This window comes from Musa acuminata, chromosome BXJ1-9, assembly GCF_036884655.1.
Source record: "Musa acuminata AAA Group cultivar baxijiao chromosome BXJ1-9, Cavendish_Baxijiao_AAA, whole genome shotgun sequence".
NCBI lineage: Eukaryota > Viridiplantae > Streptophyta > Magnoliopsida > Zingiberales > Musaceae > Musa > Musa acuminata.
In genome coordinates, this window is record NC_088335.1 from 4,914,128 (window position 1) to 4,935,632 (window position 21,505).

Here is a 21,505-nt window from a genome sequence, read left to right on the forward strand (position 1 = left end):
ACTACTATATAAATAAAAAAAATATTTTACATAATATTATTTATAATTATTTTTATTTTTAACATATTATAAAAATAAATAAATAAATTCATTGTCTGATTAATTGATTCAATGGTTTTGATTCTGATAATGATAAAATAATAACGTGCTCCATTAGGTTCTCTCAAAAGAAGGAAATAAAGAGTTGGTGGGGTCGGGACATGGAAAATGTAAAGGGACGTACCTTTGGTGACCCGCGTCGATCTGTTACAGGCCTACTTCGTGGGGTGGGACCCCAAGCCCCTGTCACTCTCTCTATCGACTGTAGCGAACTTAACGTGCGGGACCCGCACGTTAAGGTGCGGCTCTTTTCTACGTCGGCTGCGGTTGGACGTGAACTCTGCGCATCTCCCCTCCCGGCCAAAGGAAGCCGGACGGCTCCGTCCGTCTCACCGATCCTTAAGCTGCCCCGATTCCCCCCGCCGTTGCGATCCTCGTGAGGTACTCTGGTTCTCTCCGCCGCCGCAGGCTCCTCTTCTCTCCTCCTCTCCTTTCCCTGCTTCTTCCGTCCGCCGCTGCAATTTGAACAATGATGTTTCGACTCAAGGCGAAACCCTAACCGGTAAATTAGCTCGACGACGAATGATTTGCGTGCTTTGTCCGCATCTTACGCCGTGAATCCCCCGATTACCTTGGACTAGAATACTCCGGGCTTAGCATCGAAGCTACGCCGATGACTTGATCGTGTTTTCATCGTCTGATTCTTGGATTGTTGTTGCCTTTTGATGTGCAACAGTCCTCCCCTAGAAGCACAATAGAAGCCTTTTTTCCCCTCAAAGCTCGGCAGATGCTGATCACTAGTTCTAGGAAGAATATTATAACTCTTTTTTGGTGTGTACCAATAACTTGGATAAATCAGCACTTGATAAGGCCATAGGAATGCCTCTTCTAATAGACATTTGTCTCTGATCTCATGTTAACAGTATGCTCTTTTGTAGAACTTGCCAATGACTGCAGAGGACTATTATCATTTCAGTTTTGTGCCGTCTAATGTCTCTCTCCCCCTCTCTATTTATTTTTTTCACTTTGTCATGACTCGCTTTAACTTGCGAATTTAAATCCTTGATTTCCAATCAACGAAAGATTGTACATAAAATTGAAATGGAATATCCTGACGTGTTACAAGATTAGCAAGATGAAGGGAGTATGAGTTGCACAGGTACAAAGTATGATTTAGCAGGAAGAAAGGGTGACAGCCTTGTATGGAATGAATAACCAATAGTCTTCTAGAGCCACTGAGTAGATGGCTAGGCTTCTAGGTTATGGTTCCACATTAGATTTGTTCATAAATCTGCATGGTCTATATACCATGTATTCTGTCATGCTATGTACTAAATGGAACTAAAAGCTCTAGTCAGTCTGTTCAACAATAATATATTTCCTTTTTGTATAACACGTCCTCTTCTCTGGACCAATTTGAACTAGAGATATTTGTATCAAAACACTGCATGAATTTGCTTTGTTTTGCTTGATTAGTTTGCCAATAAACTTTTCATGCTATTTTGGTTATGATCATTCTCTCTGCTAATTATTTTTCAGATCAAGCACCTGTTCTATTCGTGTTAACAGGAATTCTGCTTCTTTCTTACTTCCTTGTATGTGGTCGTGTAATTTAATGTTACTTACTCAAAACACAGGGCTTGGGACCTTCCGTGTCGCTACAATGATCTTATCTATCTCTTATGGATATTCTTAGTTGAGCTTAAATTATATACAAAATATTGGTAATTATTTTTAGATTGTTATAAAAGTTTGCTTTATGCTGGATTTTTTGTAAATAATTTCTTATGCAATTACTATGTTTTGCAATATTGTTATGATATACTTACCAAGTTCTGTTATTGTGATTGATGATGATTGAATTCTTCAATATGCAATGCTTTGTGCTTAAATTATTAGTGATTGTTGTATGATATGTGTGTCCATCTTGTTGATCTTGGTTTTGATTGTTTAAGTCACTAGTTTCTGATTTGTTCAGAATATGTCATCTGATATATCCCTTTCGGTGGATGATGTTGATACTGTTGTTTTGAGTGGAGCACATGTGGCATTGATAGGTTATAAAGAAAAGAGGCAATTTGAACAAACCCCATCATGCCTCAATAGTCTAGACTCAAAGATGAACATTCAGAGGCACAGGTATTTCATCAGGCTTTAGGAAGGAATTTATGTTTATAGGATCTGTGATAGATTAAGAAAAAGGAACCTTCTCTGTGATATATTTCATGTTAGACTGGAGAAGTAAGTGGCTTAGTTTTTGCATAATGTGTGGCATAATGTCAAAATAGGGTAATTGTTCATAACTTTCTACACTATGAAGCTGTCAGGGTATTTCAACACAGGATAAGACAAACATTTTTTATAGGATCTGTGATAGATTAAGAAAAAGGAACCTTCTCTGTGATATATTTCATGTTAGACTGGAGAAGTAAGTGGCTTGGTTTTTGCATAATGTCACAATAGGGTAATTGTTCATAACTGTCTACAATACGAGGCTGTCAGGGTATTTCAATACAGTTACATTTGCAATTAGTGAAATTTTTATGAACTTATTAGGTCTCAATCTCAATATCACTTGGTATTTTGATTCCATGCAATTTTTCGGTATATGTTGTTTCCAACAACTACTGTTATACAGCATGAATCGACAACTGATGTTCTTACATTTTCAGGTACTTGGACATCATAAGATATTATTATTCTGTCACCAGATTTTAGAAGTATGAGTAAACACATATTCTGTTATGTTTCTTGTGTATTTTAATGTTTCTAACATGTTTTACTCAGTTATATATCCAATGCTGATTGGATATGCGGGGAAATTAAACACAGGAATGTTCAGATAACATAGTGCATTATGGGTTGGCTGAGCAGATATTTTAAAGGCTCCAGCCATAGAGTTTCAGAAGGACAATATCATGGAAATTATGGTGATTATGGAGTTTGGAATGAACGATCCAGTTCTTGGGTAATTGCAATGCTTTAGACTTGCTTGTTCATCTTCTTTACATTTTCAAGGGCTGTCTTTAAGTTCGATGTTATTTTTTGGAAATATGATATCTTCATTGCAGTTCTTTCCTGGGTGAAGGGTGCAAGAATGAAAATTTAGTATAATCCAACTGTAACATGCCTAAAGGGAAAAATGATCTGCATAGTGGATCCCTTAGTATTTAGTAAATACTAAATATGATTTATGCTCCTCTGCATTTCATTTATTTTGAATAAAAGAGTTATGATCTAGCGCAACGTACAAGAGACATGTGTCATATGTTCAGTGTCATGATGATATATCTTGTGTTTTCTGTGCCATGCATATATATATATATATATATATATATATATATATATATATATACATATATATAGATATATACATACATATATATAGATATATACATACATATATATAGATATATACATACATATACATATACATATACATATATACATACATATACATATATAATGTTTCACTTGACTTTTGATAATATAACAGCTTTTGCAAGTTTATACAGAAAGTGTATTTTCTTTCTCAATTAAATATTCTTTTAATGGTGTATTATGTTAAATATGTCAAGACTTTCTATATTATTCCAAATTAGAAAAAGTTAGCTAAGATAATATGTTATATCATGTGTGCAGGATGCTCTGTCAGAGTATGAAAATGAAGATGTGGACCGTGCTATTGCAATTTCCTTATCAGAAGAAGAGCAAAAGAAGGCAAAGGCAACTGGTCAGTTCTATTGTAACATCCCTGATTAGTCCCACATCGAAAGTGGGCAAGACTAAGATTGACTTATAAGGGTCTGATGAGTGTACTACTATCAACTTCAGCTTAAGCATTTTGGTCAGTGGTTTAGACCAAACGAAGTTGATAGGCTAGTTAGCCCATCAGGCTCAGGTCATGACATCTATGCTATTTTCATGTCCAGATAATAACTTGTTTTGCTACAAAATCATTCATCAACACCTTTCTTTCTTGCATATTTATTCAGGATTCCATAATTTTGGTAATGTTTATATCATTTTCTGCTTCTCTCTGTCTCTCAACAAAAAATGCATTAGAAAACTGTTTTTTCATTGAAAGGCATTTTCAGAATGGAAAAAGGGGAAAAAAGACTGACAGCAGTTAAAATGATCCTAACAAGCATGATCAGTTTTTGATAGCCATGGAAAGCTTTAATCCGCATCAAGCCATTTATTCTTGTTTTCTTTTATGTTCAAATAATTGTGACTGGCAAGACCACATCGCTTTCTAATAACCATAGAAACTCTAATCTGCATCAAAGTGATTATTTCTTTGTGACATAGTTAAAGACATTCTTTAATTATTATAGACAAACTATAGGCAAAGTTTTTGTATTATATGGCCCTGGTATTCTCAACACTCTTAATATTGTTGTAAATAATTTCTATGTTTTTGTATTATTCTTTACCATTATGTTGTCTATATGAAAAAGTTAAATGGCTAGTCCATCTTATGACCTTATAATTTCTATTAATTTCTCTTTATTTTTTGGGGCACTGTTATTAAATTAACTCCTTTCTTGATGAGTAAAGTTGCAATAGTCATTAATTACTTATTAGTTATTCCCATTACTTTTCATTTATGGACATATATTGAGACTATTTAATTGGATGTCAAGACTTGTCATGGATTATATCATAGATCCAAATATATTATTGATGTTTTACATGTGCCAGATTGTACTGCCTTCATTATATATATCATGTCATATTGGACCCTCTCGGTATCTTGTCTGTATTGACGAGTTCATGTTGCTCAACTAACTGAAATAATATCATCTTTTTCAGTCGAAATGCCATATAGTTTAGACTATTTTTTCAGGCTATGTATCTTCAACCTGCTTTGGCTGATAGGAATGCTTTTGGCAGAGTTAGAACATCGAACATTCTTACTTCTATGATCTCTTTATATATTTACGTAGTGCTTAAAGTTTAGAACAGATGCATCTTTGGTTGTTTGATTTTTCAAATTTCGTCTTGAAAAAAAATTTAGTTTTACCAATATTGAAGCCTTAGTGAGAATCATATTTCTAACTATGTTTGGCATTTGACGAATTGTTGCTCTATATTAGAAAATGCATCTACCTTGGAGGAAGATGAACAACTTGCAAGAGCTTTGCAAGAAAGTCTTAATGCAGCTTCCCCTCCTCGAGGAAATGGTCATGCTTTTCAACAAGCACCGTTACTCTTCTCGTCAGGGTTCAGGTGATTTTCACTTCACATTAGTGTTTATCTATATTATTAAATGCTAAGGTCTAATCATTCATCATCTTTTATCTTTAGGAGTTAGTGATCATGGTTTGCAGTACCGGTCCGTACCGCCCGGTATGGGCGGTACGTACCGGTCCGACAGGCTTCCGGTACGCGGACCGCCTGTTACCGGTCCAATACTGTAGCAGTACTGTAGTAGTACTGTAGTACTGCTATAGTGCTCGGCACGCCTGAATATACCGCTCGGTACACCTGGGTGTACCGAGCGGTATATCGTACCGTACCGGTACCGAGCCCAGGTCGAAACTCCGGTACGGTACGGTATTGCGAACCTTGTTAGTGATGATACCAAAATTCTTTTGTATTTATTAATATTATTGCTCTTGTTTAAAGAGTAGTGACTATGATTTATTTGTATAAGCAGCCTCTTTGCTATTAGGGAAAATATTAATTCATTGACCTTTATCAATCCTTGCAATTGGTGGAAACCTTGTGTGCTATGCTGCTGTTGCTTAAGAAGTTATCAGTAATGGGTATGCAATACCGAATGGTACCGCCCGGTATGAGCGGTACATACCGGTCCGATGGTATACCGGTACGCGGACCGTCCGATACCGCTACAGTGCTACAGTATTACACTGTAGCAGTGCCACAGTGCTACTGTACTATACTGCAGTAGTGCTATAGTGTTACAATATGAAGAAAATATATTAAATTGTTCGGTACATCAGGGTGTACCGCTTGATATACCGGTACCGTACCGTACCGAGCCAACCTCGAAATACCGGTATGGTACGGTATTGCATATCTTGATCTATATTCTGTCATACACCTGGAATAGTTTGCACTTGTTAAAAGCAAAATCGTTGAAGATAACACTTTACTTTTTTTATCACTCACCAGCTGTAATTACATGAACATGTAATGATTTCCACCATTTACAGAATTCCCACGGCATCTGATATCTCAATTACCTCGTCTAAAACTTTTTGATCTCATGAAATTATGGGGAAAATTCAAGAGAATCCTTATTATTGCATGTATAGTTTATTAAACTGGTTCCATTGCAGAACTTGACACATAATTCTATATTCATCGAACTTTCCGCATTTTCTGCCATATAACTTGTATTGCTTGTTAGTGACACTACAAAGTATTGATACTTTTTAAATAAATTGGCAGCATCTGCATGATACTTTAAAAGCCTACATGTTTTCTATACTTGAACATATATGCTGTTTACAATCTTATGATCCTTTTATAAGAAAATGTACATTTTCTATGAATTTTAAGATTTTATTTCAATTTTCATATGTCAAAAACTAAGATTTCATTCCAATCTTCATATGCCAAAAACTCAAAACACAATGGGACCCATGTTTGAGGTTCTTCTGTCTGCTTTTTCTTTGCTGATAAAGCACTGCATCAATTGTTCAGAAAATGTGTCACATAATTTATTTTTTCCTTTACCCTTAGAATTAAAGCAACTTGCAATGACAAAATGCTGCAATCATTCTTAGCCTTTTTGACTATAAGGATGGTGATTCATACTTTAAATTGGAGCTATTAATATCGACGGTCCTGTTGAGTTAGCCAGTTAACATTGCTAGATATTATCATAAATAATAGTTTTGTTATGACAGGTGTCCATGACTCTTATCAACTGATCAAGCAGTTAGTAAATCTTAATTTGAAAAGGGAAAAATTCCTCTTGTTTCATGGTCACTACATATATGGACAGGCTTGATGATACTCTCTTATTGAATAATATCTGAATTCCATGATAAAAAAGATTTTATACAGTAAATCTGCTGCAATGTATTTTATTCATATTGTACCATGCATTATAACTCCAATGCAAGAAACTTTATCATCTATGTTCAATGTAGTAATGGTCTCCTTTTTATCATTCAGAACTTTTCTGGTTTTTGCTATAGGATATGTGCTGGATGTAATACTGAGATTGGTCATGGACGCTTTCTTAGTTGCATGGATGCTTATTGGCATCCAGAATGTTTTCGCTGCCATGCCTGTAGTCAACCAATATCTGATTATGAGGTAAGGAGAAAATGAATTATCTTTGTCAGAAATTAAGATCAAGTCTAATACTTGACATCTTTTTGGAACAGTTCTCCATGTCTGGAAAGTACCCCTACCATAAATCTTGTTACAAGGAGCTTTATCACCCAAAATGTGATGTCTGCAAGCAATTTGTGAGTGCTTATCTTGCTAATTATGTACTTGAAAGATCATAGAATTGAAGCAGTTTTTGTTCATTCTGAAAGGCTGTCAGGTTGTCTGAGATATTATTGATACACTGGTGCACTGTTGATGAACATCAGATCACAATATATTGCTTTTAAGTGCTTACTATAAATTTAGAAAACGTCAAGAGGACCTTGTGGTGGTCATTACAAATTCGAAAGCATTTGTAATGCTGTAATGTATTTTGACCTTACTGCAACAAAGGATAATTTTTCTTTGTCTGACAGGATTTTGGCAGCATTTGATTATGCAGGTGTCAAATGTTCTGAGTTATTGTATCTAAGTTACTAATGGATATTGCTTACCAAGATTACTTTGTTCAATGAAACAACAGCAATACAACATGCTTTCTCATTGATGTTGAAAATATCTAATCTTTTATTATTAAAATTATAGATTTAATAACTTTAGAAGCTCATGATTTCATGACCTGGAACGCACTTGAATTTGTAGCTGAATTTCTTTAGTCTGAATTTAAAATTGCATCAAGGAATGCCAGGGTAGGGTGTCTTGCAATTTTGATCCAGCTTGTGGATGTTCTTATTAATCACTCCTTTTCTGAACTTGTGGCATATGTTTAATCTATAAATCTTAACTCCTTTTCAGATTCCCACAAATATGAATGGCTTTATCGAGTACAGGGCACTTCCTTTCTGGTTGCAGAAGTACTGTCCTTCACATGAAATGGATGGTACACCCAGGTGCTGCAGTTGTGAACGAATGGAGGTTGGTTTTAGAACTTCAATATCATCTTCTAGGTTTTGTAGAATTGATAATGCATCCAGATGGCTCTCCATGTGATTTAAAGTTTAAACAATCGGTTTACTTCTCTATAAATTACATGCATCACCTTTTTACTGTGTGGTGCTCTTTCTTTCTTGTTTTTGTGCTTTCCAGCCCAGAGACACAAAATATGTCACTCTGGATGATGGGAGGATGCTCTGCCTGGAGTGTCTAGACTCTGCAGTAATGGATACAAATGACTGCCAACCTCTGTACCTTGATATACAGGAATTTTATGAAAGTTTAAATATGAAAATCGGACAGCAGGTTCCCTTGCTCTTCGTTGAGAGGCAAGCTCTAAATGAGGCCATGGAAGGAGAGAAAAATGTGAGACAATTGCATCAAAAGTTTCATCATTAATGCTTCATTTTTACTAGTGAATTGGTAATTTATCTTTCCATGGGTGTAGGGGCATCATCACCTCCCAGAAACAAGAGGCCTTTGTCTATCTGAGGAGCAGACAGTCAGCAGGGTGAAAATCTTCGTCATCTATTTTTGGATGTCATGTTTGTTGAGATTGTGTTTCTTATTTACATTTTAGATCTATTGGTCTAAAAAACTTTGGGTTGCCAAATCCAGATTTTAAGGAGGCCAAGAATTGGAGCTGGAAACAAAATAATGAACATGATAACAGAGCCATGTACACTTACTCGCAGATGTGAAGTAACTGCAATTCTTATTTTGTATGGTCTTCCAAGGTATTGTTTAGTTACTTACTTGAATTATTCTTGGCATCAGAAATGATTTTAGTCCCTACTAAAGTTGGTGTCTACCTTTTTGAATATAGCTCGAACTTTTTATATTGCCAAATGTTTGAGTTACTTCTAGCTAAAATCTTGGCATTAATGCTAAGATTTTTATCAATTTTCGAGATCTAGCAGTGATATATTTTGCAATCACTTCTAAAAATACATTCTTGAATTCTCATCTATGCAGACTGCTCACTGGGTGTATTTTAGCTCATGAGATGATGCATGCATGGCTTCGGCTCCAAGGTACTTCTCTAGTTTGAAATGTTTTTCTTATTGCCTTTCTTGTTCTCATTGTCTATTGATCTTTTTGGTCTTCTGTTGTATGAGTATTTTCCCATTTGAGATTACTAGCTAGCATCTGATTTCATGTATTAGTGTGAGAACTTTATTGTTTCAACTTTCAACATCTCAAACCCCACAGAATTGGTTGGTTGGATTAAAAGAGGCTTTTAGTTAAATTTTCCGATATATATTTTGCTGGTTCCTCTCGTGGTCATGATTATTAGTCCGATAGATAATGGCCATCTCATAATCTACTTTTGAGTGGTTGTCAGGACATTTCTTGGGGATATGCTCGACCAGGCTGCTTGTCCTAGGTTGATCTGGGTGGGGTGTTTAAAGGGTGATGAATTCTCTTGGACAAAAATGAGGACTTCTGAAATGCTAATTCCCCTGGCTATGAGTTATTGTGTTTTAAAGTCGAGCATTTTCAAACTCATGACTTGCTTTAAAATCATGATTTATTCAAGTGACCATGTCCCAGTATTGAACAGTTGGATATCTTCTCTTTTTCCCCAGTGGCTTGTAGCATGGAACCAATCAATCTTGGTGTAAAGTTGCCGAAGCAATTTTTTTTTTTCAGTTTTGCTGCCACCCATTTAGTATGTTCTGTTGTCTGATATGTTTCTCTTGAGTTAAGCAACAGTGGGATCGAATCGTATTAGGTTGTCCAATCAGTCGAAATTCTTGAAAAATAATCAGCATCTCCATACTGCAGAAGACAATCATTTTTTCACCACCAACCACAAACAAATATTAATTTATGAATAAAAATTTCATAATTCATCTAAGGCATTGAAATCTCAAGTACAAAATAGCCCTTGTCATTTCACATTGTAGTTCACAGCATGTGCATTGGTTCAGTTTTGCTCTCTATTAATTTTACTAAATAATCTTCTGATTGTCTTACAGGATATCGTTCTCTTAGCCAAGAAGTTGAAGAAGGCATCTGTCAGGTTCTGGCGCACATGTGGCTGGACTCTCAGATCATCTCAGGGTCTGGCAATAATGTTGCATCCACCTCATCCTCTTCGGCATCTACAACATCGAAGAAGGGTTCCAGGTTTCAGTTCGAGATAAAACTGGGCGACTTTTTTAAGCACCAGATCGAATCAGACACATCACCAGCATATGGAGATGGTTTCAGAGCTGGTAACCGTGCAGTTCTGCAGTATGGCCTCCGGCGAACTCTTGATCATATCAAATTAACAGGGACATTTCCGTGCTGAAATGAAACGAAGAAGCATGATATTTTTTTATATATTAATACACGATTCATTACTCTTGCCCTCAGATTATATTTCAGGTACTGAAGCTTTCAAAAGAATTATGCTGAAGAAAATAGAACTTTGTAAGCTTCTGTCCTCTAGTGATTATTCTTTTTTGTGAGCACTTGCTGTCATCTATACAGAATAAGTTGGATATTTGATCCACATGATTCATTTGATAATTTTCCTGTATAATTTCTTTGTGCAATTCAGTATGAATGCTTACCTGGTTTGTGTATGTGCATATGTTTGACACGATAGAGATTGTAATGGTAAATTTATTTCTTGTGTTCGACTCGCTTGTTGTATTGTTGTTGTAATTGAACAATGGTTGATGAGTGACTTCAACCATGCGTTCGTCCGTTGATTTTATGTGTATGTGTATATGATTTATAAGAATAAAAAATAATATTAGATATCTTATAAGAGCATAAACTAAATCTTAAAAGCAAATCGCTTTCGTTAGTGTTTTTGATGAGGGATTAATTCCGCTTCTCATTTTGTTCCATTTGAGCCAGTAACTTTTACCGGAGCGAAAACCTACGTGTCTCTCTGGGCCTTTATTGGGCCACGTGTCTCTCTGTGTCCAAACCATACTCTCCCAACGTTATATATACTAAAGCGAAGTTGGTGGTTGCCTCTGGAATCCACGACTGCCACTAGTGCTGTCAAGTGGAGCAGGGACAAAAACGAGGCGGAGGAGATGGCGTTGGCGTTCGACGAGTTCGGGCGGCCGTATGTACAATCTTGGAAAAAGGCGAACGAAAACCCAAGAAAGAGAGTCCCAAACTCATCCGAAATAACCTAAATCGAACAATAAATCACCGATCTCGTCACAAGAAACGAAAACGAATACCCCAGAAGCATGATTCTGCAAGCAACAGATGGGTAGGTCGATCGTGCTCGACAGCAGCTATTTCGCGACCGAACCTCGAGGGCTTTGTCCGGCCACGAGAAAAGGGCAGGAGGAGGAAACGACAAGAAGATGCTTACACACCCATGGCGAGGTGGGTGCCGAGGCTGGAACCCACGAGGAAAGCTGCGGCAGATGGTGGCGGAAGAGGAGGAAGAAATCGCGGTGGCGTGCATAACTAAGAGAGCGGGGTTTGGGCGCGGGCAAGAATCGATATTAACGAAACATCGTTTGACCGAATCAATTCCTTTGCCTCGTCACGTCTTTATTGCGTAAGAATATTGACCTATTTCTTTCTGCATATGGAAGTCCAAAAAAATGCTCTTTTATAAAAAAATAAAAATCTTTTTATTGTTTTTGTTAATGACAAAATTGTGTTAGATTTATTATTATTATTATTATTATTATTATTATTATTATTATTATTATTATTATTATTATTATTATTATTATTATTTCAAGGCTATATGATGGATGATTCACTCATAAAAAATAATTAGGTGCGTTTGGATTAATGTTTGTTAATAAAATTTAAATGCTTTTGATTTAACTAAGGATATTATTCTATAAAAGGTAGATAAAGAAAACAATTATTGTGATTATTGATGACTGACTACATTACATCATGTATGATGTCAAAAATCCACTAACACAGTATAGAGACATTTTTTTCTTATTTCTGGCAAATGATTTGTATGTCAGTTTATTACAAGAAGTGAATAGAGTAGACGTATTCTCTTTTCTTCCAAACAACAATTGTGTGTGATGATACCTTCTATATTCTTTTATTACAAACATGATCTAAATCCCAAGATTTAGGCACAAGATTTGTTGGATACAACAAAGCATTAAACAAGAAACATTAAAGTTCATGGCTAACGCGTGAACATACATAACCTGTCAAAAAAAATTTCTATGTAGCATGTAATATATTATGCATGGGCAAGATATATCTTATCACCTTACATTTGTAAGGTAGCTAATAAATGATCTGAATACATGTTCAACTAATGTTGAGGGGAAAAACGAATGGGACATTAACTAAATATAAAAAAAATTAATGATAATAAGAGCTTATTTTTTTTACTTCTATGTTACAATTTGTAATTTGTAGCTGTGCTGACATTGTTACAATATGGTGCCTAGCAACCATAGATGCAAGAAGAACATGTAAGCCATGATACTTAGCCTTGCTCCGGGACGACGCATCAGTAACTGACCACCAGAAACCCTGCAAAAGCAATAAGCACGAAATCGAATAATATTAACCTGTGATCAAATCAAACTGGCATCTATTAGTTGAAAACTATGCGCCTCGGAGGCAGAGATATGCATGGTGTTAAACTCGGCATTTGAAAGAAACAATACATATGAGAAGCATGATAAGAAAAATGCTGAAACACAAGAAAAGAGTTTATTTGTGTCAACAAGGAACGTTTATGTCTGTTTTGATTTTCTAAAGAACCCTTGCTCTGACTGGATCCAGGAAAATGCAATGACCCAACAAGCACCACCTTGCAAACTAAATTTCTGCTGAAAAATGAGTTTCGCAAAACAATTTGGCAGTTTAGGGTCTTAATGAAGCTACTGATATTTATGCTTTGTCTAATTTGGTATGTTAGTGTTCATGAAAAGGACAGTAAACTGATGTCAGAGAGTGAACTAACTGCCTGCATTACCTGTATCAGATATTTGCAAGAACCTAGAGAAAGAATGTGTTTGACACTAAGATAAATACATCATAGAAGTTGGCACTCAAGGGAGATATTAGGAAAAAAACAAGATAGCATGATAACATCAAAGGGTAAGATGATGATTAATAACTCACCAAACACCATCAATTCGATCTGCAATCAACTTCCCTTGTTTTGGGATTAGACCAGTAGTATTCAGAGATTTGAAAACATGGCCTGTTCAAGACAGAATGGATACAGAGTTTTCAGTGTAATGCAAATGCACGAGTGCTGATGAACTATTTTAGAAGCTTGATGTCAAACCTTTGGCATCAATCTCCCGGGCAGCAATTGAATGAACAGGCCCTGAATCAATGTTGAGGATGAGATGGTCATTTGACCCCTTCCGCATTGTTCTCAATTGAGCAGCAGTTGCAACAGGTGATATGTTCTTTGCCAAGAGTCCCTGCAAAATATTCATGCGGAGTAAAGCATCATGACTTCTCATAACTTGAACTACATACTACATATCCTTGAAGGGTAAACAACTTCTATTTCATTCTTAAATATGCATGCTTTTCTTTACTTATAAAAAGGTTAAACTAGAGCCAGATGTTGAAAAACTTAATTGTAAAGCCTGTTTTAGGTAGGACCATGGCCTGACAGGAAATGAACAAGGAAAAATATGATAGGGACTTTCTTCTACAATTGTATGTATTTTATTCTGTACATAAATTTATATAAAGAACACGATTCTCAAATTGGTTTCTCTTCTACAATTCTGGAAGCGATTCTCAAATTGGTTGAAAATAACACCTGCACGATTAAGTCCACAATGTCGACCAAAACCAGACAATTCCAGGTGGAAATGACCCAATTCAGCTGATTTGATGAGTGGGCTTGCTAGAAGCACCAATCTGGGCTGGTTCCTGGGCCATATACACATGACTGGGTGGACCACGGAAGTCCAAACCCGATCCATAAGCTTGGGTCTGAAGACTCTTTGGCAGAAACCCAATCCACCTATTACTTGCACAGTTTGACTGAGTTGATAAAACAATTATGACCAATCAAATTCGAACATCAATTCTTCTAACCTTGTGCAATCAAATGAGAAAATGGAGAAGAAATTATGCGAGGTTATGTGTGTGCACTTAGCAGGATCTTGAACAATTTAAAACCAACTGACTTGTTAATGTTTTATCATACAATAATCGTTGGGCGTTAGTACTCTTGCGGATAAAAAGCCAAAGACTAACTTGCAATTGTTCAGAAATCAATAAGATAATGAATAGTGGTTAATGGAAATTTATGTGATCTAGGATGTCCATGTTTCTTTAACTCTATAGATATTGTACAAAGTTTCTTAATTTACCTGGTATTGCACTAATAAGTTCTTTGGAGTTATATCTAATTCAAGGCACTCCAAATTCATTATGACCAGATGCAGCCTAGTTATGTTCAACATATTACTAAGTGATTTTATTTTAGACCTTAATACCTCTTCCCCTTTTCTGGATCACCTTACCAGATGTTCTTTGCATCTGAATTTAAAAGAAATAGCCAAATTGACTAACCCAGTACAGTAACATACGGTACCAGGACCGATAAAATATCAGCAACCTCAACTGTTCATTAATCTAGCATTTCACTGACTCATATATTGCACTTAGAAAGTTAAAAAATTAAGGAAAAAGTAAAAGTTTCAGGAATATCTCACATCTTCAATTTCAGATATCTCCGGTTCCAATGTTGTGGGAGTTTCTTCAAAAACAGTCCTTTCTTTTGTGACATCCTGCCGAGTATGAATTGAATCCTCAAGAATTTTTACCTTCTCTGACAATTCTTTGATAAGATTATCTTTTGCTTGTAATTTAGCTCCCAATTCTTGTGCTTTAGATTTTAAGTTTTCAGATTCTAATCTTGAGGCTGTTATCAGTCTCTCCAGCACTGCTAGGAGCAGTTTTGCACTCAAAGGTTTTTGATCTTGGAGTGGATCATATCCCCCTAATCTTTTTACAATTTTCTCCAAATCACCAGTGATTTCTAATAATTCATTCTTCTGTGATTCCAATTCCTGATACTTGATATCGATTGTTTCAGCTGACCTTTTCAGATATTCAATCTCACGCACATGGGACGCAATCATCAACTGCATGTCTTCCTTATCGTAAGTCAAGATATCCATCTTTTTCTGCATATCAATGACTTTATCAACTATAAAAAAGAGTTTCTCAACGGGACCTGAGTACTGAACTTCAGGATTGTGTGTTTCTGTCTCAATGAAATGAACTTCTAGCTTATTAACTTTATCCATCAGCGCGTTCATTTGGCTTTTGAACAATTCCAGGCCACCGATTTCTGAATGACAAAAAGACAAAAAGAATGAGAATTGAAGAAGATAACACAAATATCTAGAAGAATAGCTGGATGTTATGAATTACCTCTGTCTAAAGCATTTTGCATTGTCAGAAGTTCTTGTTCTTTGTCCTTCAACATATCCTCCTTGGCCTGATAATTCTCCACCTTAATTTTCATATCATGGCATAACTCTCTCAATGCTTCAAGATCTCTCTCCAATGTAGAAATTCTTTCTTGGTCGATCATCTGCTCTTGAATGGCAGTTTTAGCAATCGATTCAGCTTCTTCCAGTTTGCTTTTCATATCATCTGTGGCTGTTAACCAGACTTTCTCTGAATTTGATGACTGTTGATACTGATTCTTGATTCTCTTTGCTGCAAGTAATAAACTATCTGCTGCCTTAGCATAACATTCAGTATCCTTCTCTTCTAATCCTCCTGAAAAAGCTTCCTTATCTAAGGAAGACAATGTGCCACTTGAATCACTAAATTGATTGAGTTCTCGCATAGCATCAATGCATGCAGGAAAAAGTGTCATCAATCCTTTCTGTAAAGAAACAAGTTTTGCTTCTTGAACCTTATTATGAGCTTCTAATTTATGTACATCCAGCTTTAAGGACTCGCTATGCTCAAGAACATGAACAAACTCGTCTCTAGTAGCTTGCATGGCTGGCAATATTCCTGCTATGTGCTCGTCTAGAATCTTGCAGAAAACTTCAAAATTGTCACCACAAAGCTCAGCTCGAGCATGCAGACTTCCTACAATCTTGGCCAAGGATGAAATATCTTCATTGTCAGCAGCACTTGCCTCCAATTGTATGGCCCTGTTGTCCATGAAGTCCTCAAATTTTGGTAGAGAAGGAAGCTCTCTAAATGCAGGGTCATGCTGGTGAAGTACATATCAATAGAACAATTATATCAAAGTTTCAACATAATCCTCTTAAAAACAAATAACACAACAATCAAAATTTTTATATTATAAATGGAAGATAAATCAAGAGGCAAAACAAAATGAAAGGTAGCATTTGAACTCATCAATTTATTCAAAGCCTGAAACTCTAAAGAAGCAAATGAATGGTTGCAATATGTTCTCATCTCTGACATATAAAAGCTTAAATGTTATAGTATTTCTTTGTTTCACTTACTATGAAAACTCATATAAACTAGAACATAGTAAAACTGTCACTTTGGTGTTGAAGCAAAGGTTTTAATTTCTGACTGTTACAAAGAATCCTATCGGACCAATAGGTATTAGTTGGAAAGAAAAAAAATTAAAAGTATTGCTTACCATGTTGATACAGTCCATATACTGGTGATATTGTTTGCTCATTTTAAATTAGGCAACCATCGTGCATGTTTCACTAATATTTGACATGATCATAACTTGATATGAGTATGTTCCATCATAGCCTTAATTTCATCTTTCAACTCTCCATGAAATTACCTTCCATCTATCAGCTGTAGAGCCAAATCAAGTAAATGCTAGTGGCAAAATTAGTATCAATCACTCTTTAAAAGGGCTGCTAGTGCACAGGACTCTCATCAATTTGGGGTCTAGAGAGGTATCAATGTACATAGCCCATACCAGCTCAACTCTGGCCACCTATATCACCAATAAGCAACCTTACAATGAACTACTAAGATGCTGCAACCTGTCCTCTTACTTCCTTCCACTTGCACATCGACTTGATTTCTTCCCTATTTTCGTCATGTTTGTTTTCATCACTACTACAACATGGGTAAAAAGGCATTTGAGTAGCAGTGACCAAAAACAAAAAAGCAAGAATTATATAAGCAATAAACCAATACATATAAGAGCTCTTATATAAGTGAAAAAATAGATCCCAAATACCTGCATGCTAGGATGCACACGTAGACCCACTGAAGAAAAGTGGCTGTGCATATTCTGAATAAGATTGTTCATTGTTCTCAATCCCTCAATACTTTTGCTGAATTTTTCAGCCATTCTGGAAAATAGACTCTCATCCTTTATGAACATTTCTAAATATCCAAGTTGATTATTTAGCTCAGCTGAATGGTTCTCTATAATTTCACGAGTTCCTGCCAACTCCTCCCGGCATTGAATTAATTTGGCATTCAAGTCAATGATCTCCTGTTCGCTTTTGGCCTCCAATTCATTCATGTCAGTATTTAGTCGAACAATATCCTTTTCTGCTTCTTGTAATGCATCTTCAAGTGACTTTATAGTGGCATAGGCCTCTGATAACTTTCTAGCATGTGAAGAACTCTCCTCCTTGAGCTTCTCAAACTCATGCTCAATAGAAATCTTGCCAAGTTGGATGACATTCTTTTCTTCAACAGTAAAAGAAATATGTTTTTCTGCCTTGGACAATTCATCCTCTAATGATTTAATAGTTGCAAAGGCATCTGATAACCTGCTAGCCTGTAAGCTAGCTTCATCTTTTGCTTTATGAAGCTCTTCTAATGCATTACTTTTTGCCACTTCTGTTTTTTGAATGTACTCAGCAATCCAATTAACCTTTTCTAAGGGCCCTTCAAGGACCTCAACACTAGGAACAACAATTTTTCCTATAGAACTAACTAAATTATTTAATATGGTGCCTCTCTCATGCAAAATTTGTTGGCTTTGCTCTCTTTCATCCTTCAATAAGACTATATCTGCCTCTAGCTTCTCAATGTGCTCAACTTTAGCTGACAAATTTTTTATCTTCTCTTGGTACTCGTTGATAGTAGAATCTTTTAGCTGCAGCTCATGTGTTCGGTTTTCAATTTCAATTTCTTTCTCTTGTACAGAGAGTTTTAAGTGGTCACGTTCTTGCATTAAACCCTTTCCTTTCTTCACAGCCATGGATAGCTTCTCTCTAAGCAGAGAATTTTTCTCCTCAACTAGATCTAGCTGTTTCTGTATGGAGTCCTTCTCATTTTTTAAAACAAATGCTTCATTTGACAATTTTGTCAGCTCATCTGATAGTTTCACCATGGCAGATCTGTCAATCATCTCATCCTCAAGAATCCCCTCACACAATTTCAATTCCTGAGCTGTTAAATATAGTGTGCTCAACATCCTTTCATACCGTTCAATTTCAGCAAGAGATGACTTCATCTTTTCACTGACCATAATCATGCATTTCTCCACTATAGAACTTGTATCCACAGAAATATGGTCATCCAATGTGCTTTCAGATAATTCCAACAATACTTTCATCAACTGATCTTTATCAGAAGAAAGTGTAGACAGTTTTTGAACCATCTCCTCATATTTGCATTTCAAATCTTCATGTTCATTATGAAGAATTTCTTTTGCTGACTTTTCTTCCAGAAGATATGATTCCAGGCAAGCAATTTCCTTATGTGCCTCTGACATTTCTGTTTCGTGTGACACCATAGCAAGCTGGAAGCCACTAATTTGATCCCGCAGCTTACTGTTATCATCTTTAGCATGCGTGAATGCAGTCAAAAGCCAATTAATTTGATAATCTAATTCCCTGGGTGAAACATCTTCTGGTAATTCAATGGAAGATATGGCATCTCTGATTTTCTTATTTTCCAGAATTATGATATCTGCAGCATTCTTTTGGTTAACAAACCACCTTACCCTATCAATTGTCTCCATGGAAAGCACTTCTTGCGGGGAATTTGTCGCCAACATAATTTCTTCAATTTCTTGAAGAAACTTATCCCTTTGCGAAAGTGACTCTTGAAGAGCGCTAACTAAGTTATTGGTTGCATTCAAATCCTCAATGATCACCTTAGCGGTCTCAAATTCATCAGTTTTATGTTGCAACTCCTCCAAGCACTTCTCAAGCTCACTTGTCCTCTCATACAGTAACTGTTTCAGCTCCTCAAGGCTGACTTCAGTAGCTTGTAGAGCCTCAGACTTCTGTTGCAACTCCTGCATGCATTTCTCCAGCTCACCTGTCTTTTCTGCCAAGGACTGTTTCAATGAATCACGATGTTGAACCAATGATTTTCCCTTTGTCACTGCAATACTTAGCTTTTCTCTGGTAGCCACCAACTTGTTCTCTGACTGTTCAAGCTCTGCCTTTGTCTTGTTTTTCTCCACTTCTGCTGCTTCTAGACTCTCTTTCATTCTCTCAAGCTGTTCAACGAGTCTCCTATTTTCTTCCTCCAATCTATTCATTTCCTCGTGAAGATAGCCCTCCTTTGTCTTGCTTTCAAACAACTTCTCACGAGCAAAACTGAAAATATTACCCAATTCATTTTCTTCTGAGGCTGTGAATGCAGGTCCAACCTCTGCTAAGCACTGCTGAAGTAGATGGATCTCTGATAAGAACTGGGAATGTTTTTCTATCAACATTAATGTTTTCTGCTCAACAAGAGAGATGTCATCAGTAGGAGAATCTTTAATGGACATGTGTGCTTCCCCAACCACTGATTCAAGGGAAGAGAGTAACCTTCTGGTAAGAAGGTTAGTTGAGTCCTCCATAGACTTTGACCATGTTTTGCGAAGTGAGCCCAAGTAGGAAAAAATGACATCATGAGAAACAGAAGATTCTGAGGCCTTGACATTGAGATCCTCGATTTCTTGGTCTTTTTCATTTAGAACAGCACGAAGCTCCCTCATTATACCATCAGAATTTATCCTCTCATCTAAAGTGGATTCCAAATCAACTAAGAATTGGGAACATTCATTCAACATCAAGTGCAACGGTGTGGGTGATGACAATGCCCTATCCTCACCCCCACTTGTTTTAAGCTGAGGGAGACTAACTGACTCATCATTTTTGGCAGCAGCAAGTAAAGAATGACGATCAAAGATGTCCTGAAGTCTTCGCCAAAGGCTGACAACTTCCTTTCCAAAAACCTCTCTTTCATCCTGAATCAAGAATTCAACTTTCAGTTTCCACTTCATAGAAATTCATCGAAAGAAACTAAGATCGAAAGAAGAACATAACCTTGTACTTCTGGCATTCAGCAACAACGTCCTCTAGCCGAGCCTGAAACCTGGTAAGTTCGTTGGTGCCCAATCTACCAGCAGAGCTCTCCCCGATGTCAATCACCGCCATCGACTCCTCCAGCCGGAGGCTCCGCGCGACCGCCACGCTTAGTTGATCCGGCGCATCCTCAAAAGTATCCTTCCTCCCCGAGTCGTCCGTGGACTCCTGCATCGACCCGTCGATATTTACCAGGATGCCACTGTCGGGTTCCCCTGGCGACCCCCTGGAATCCTGCGCCGCAAACCCTTGAGAACGCAATCACGCGATCCAAAACCACCCCAATCAAGAAAAGATCCCAACTTTCAGCCTCCAAAAGACACAAATGACCATCCGAATCGAGTACCTGATCCCGGTTCCCGGGGAGATCCACGAGCACGCCGTCGCTGCTGCCGCCCTCGTCGGAGGACTGCTGGGTGTTGCTGGGAGACCCGGGATCGGCGAAGCGTCGCGAGCCCCCGGCACGGCGGATGGGCTTCACCTCCTCGCTGCCGGAGCTCGAGTCCCCGCTAAACGACTTGGGGGAGGAGTCGGAGTCCGAGCGGTCCGGCATTACTCACAGATCAAGAATCCTCGCCAAGCAATCGAGAGGAGCGGCCAAACCCAGAAGAAAAAGATAGAAGATCCAGAATCAATTGGAGAGTTCAAAAGGAGCAGTAGATCCACGGGACTCGATGAATTCAACACAAATTGAAACCCCGAAGGAATCGGGATCTGGGGAATGGAAGAGCAGAAGCCGCCCAAACGGACGGAGAGATATTGGAGACGTAACGATGAAACGTTACACCGAATCCGGAGAGAAGTCGGGGAGGGGGATACGAAGAAGAGGGGCGAGGGTGCGATGTGGTAAGTCTACGTATAGTCGTTAAAGCCCCGGACCCACCTGTGGGACAACCCGGTGCCAGCAATCACAGGGCAGGTAGCCGGATGGGTGCACGTCGAAAGCGAAAGACTTCTTTAACAGAGCAGGAGGTAGGACGAGATCACGAACACCACTT

The 21,505-nt window shown here is 37.3% G+C and overlaps 2 protein-coding genes and 1 long non-coding RNA gene across 10 annotated transcripts; 1 reads left to right on the top strand and 2 right to left on the bottom strand.

Annotated features, from left to right (window-relative positions):
- The first annotated feature begins 337 nt into the window (after window positions 1-337).
- Window positions 338-10,862, top strand: LOC135592649 (protein DA1-related 1-like). 7 transcript variants are annotated; one of them, XM_065082227.1, is made up of 13 exons: window positions 372-480; window positions 2,712-2,759; window positions 2,872-3,007; window positions 3,682-3,772; window positions 5,139-5,271; window positions 7,215-7,335; window positions 7,407-7,490; window positions 8,149-8,268; window positions 8,440-8,652; window positions 8,735-8,797; window positions 8,905-9,023; window positions 9,262-9,320; window positions 10,269-10,862. In XM_065082227.1, exons 3-13 carry the CDS (start codon window positions 2,897-2,899, stop codon window positions 10,583-10,585), a joined length of 1,431 nt encoding a protein of 476 aa, XP_064938299.1. In that variant the 5' UTR covers window positions 372-480; window positions 2,712-2,759; window positions 2,872-2,896; the 3' UTR covers window positions 10,586-10,862. The 7 variants fall into 7 exon arrangements, with proteins under 7 accessions (XP_064938298.1, XP_064938299.1, XP_064938304.1 ...); XM_065082228.1 differs by having other exon boundaries at window positions 374-601; window positions 2,827-3,007; XM_065082229.1 differs by having other exon boundaries at window positions 374-601.
- On the bottom strand, window positions 10,256-11,772 carry LOC135592651 (uncharacterized). Of its 2 annotated transcripts, none has more exons than XR_010479174.1 (3): window positions 11,618-11,772; window positions 10,482-10,581; window positions 10,256-10,394 (listed from the first exon to the last, which is right to left on the bottom strand). It is a non-coding gene; the product is annotated as an uncharacterized LOC135592651 (long non-coding RNA). The 2 variants fall into 2 exon arrangements; XR_010479175.1 differs by having other exon boundaries at window positions 11,622-11,766.
- Window positions 11,773-12,426: 654 nt separating this feature from the next.
- LOC103997185 (trans-Golgi network-localized SYP41-interacting protein 1) lies at window positions 12,427-21,337 on the bottom strand. The gene is made up of 8 exons (XM_009418351.3): window positions 20,854-21,337; window positions 20,469-20,741; window positions 17,423-20,389; window positions 15,655-16,456; window positions 14,931-15,571; window positions 13,535-13,676; window positions 13,366-13,447; window positions 12,427-12,768 (listed from the first exon to the last, which is right to left on the bottom strand). The coding sequence occupies exons 1-8, from the start codon at window positions 21,058-21,060 to the stop codon at window positions 12,666-12,668; spliced, it is 5,217 nt and encodes a 1,738-aa protein (XP_009416626.2). The 5' UTR covers window positions 21,061-21,337; the 3' UTR covers window positions 12,427-12,665.
- Window positions 21,338-21,505: the final 168 nt, after the last annotated feature.

Bases quoted from the DNA above. Each gene is read 5' to 3' on its own strand.
- LOC135592649 (XM_065082226.1), top strand. From the start codon at position 2,897: ATGGGTTGGCTGAGCAGATATTTTAAAGGCTCCAGCCATAGAGTTTCA. The intron at 3,008-3,681 runs GTAATTGCAATG...TCATGTGTGCAG, and splicing joins ATGAACGATCCAGTTCTTGG to GATGCTCTGTCAGAGTATGA. The intron at 7,336-7,406 runs GTAAGGAGAAAA...TTTTTGGAACAG, and splicing joins AACCAATATCTGATTATGAG to TTCTCCATGTCTGGAAAGTA.
- LOC103997185 (XM_009418351.3), bottom strand. From the start codon at position 21,060: ATGCCGGACCGCTCGGACTCCGACTCCTCCCCCAAGTCGTTTAGCGGG. The intron at 20,390-20,468 runs GTTATGTTCTTC...TTCTTGATTCAG, and splicing joins CTGAATGCCAGAAGTACAAG to GATGAAAGAGAGGTTTTTGG. The intron at 13,677-14,930 runs GTGAGATATTCC...AATATTTTGCAG, and splicing joins AGATATCTGAAATTGAAGAT to GGACTCTTGGCAAAGAACAT.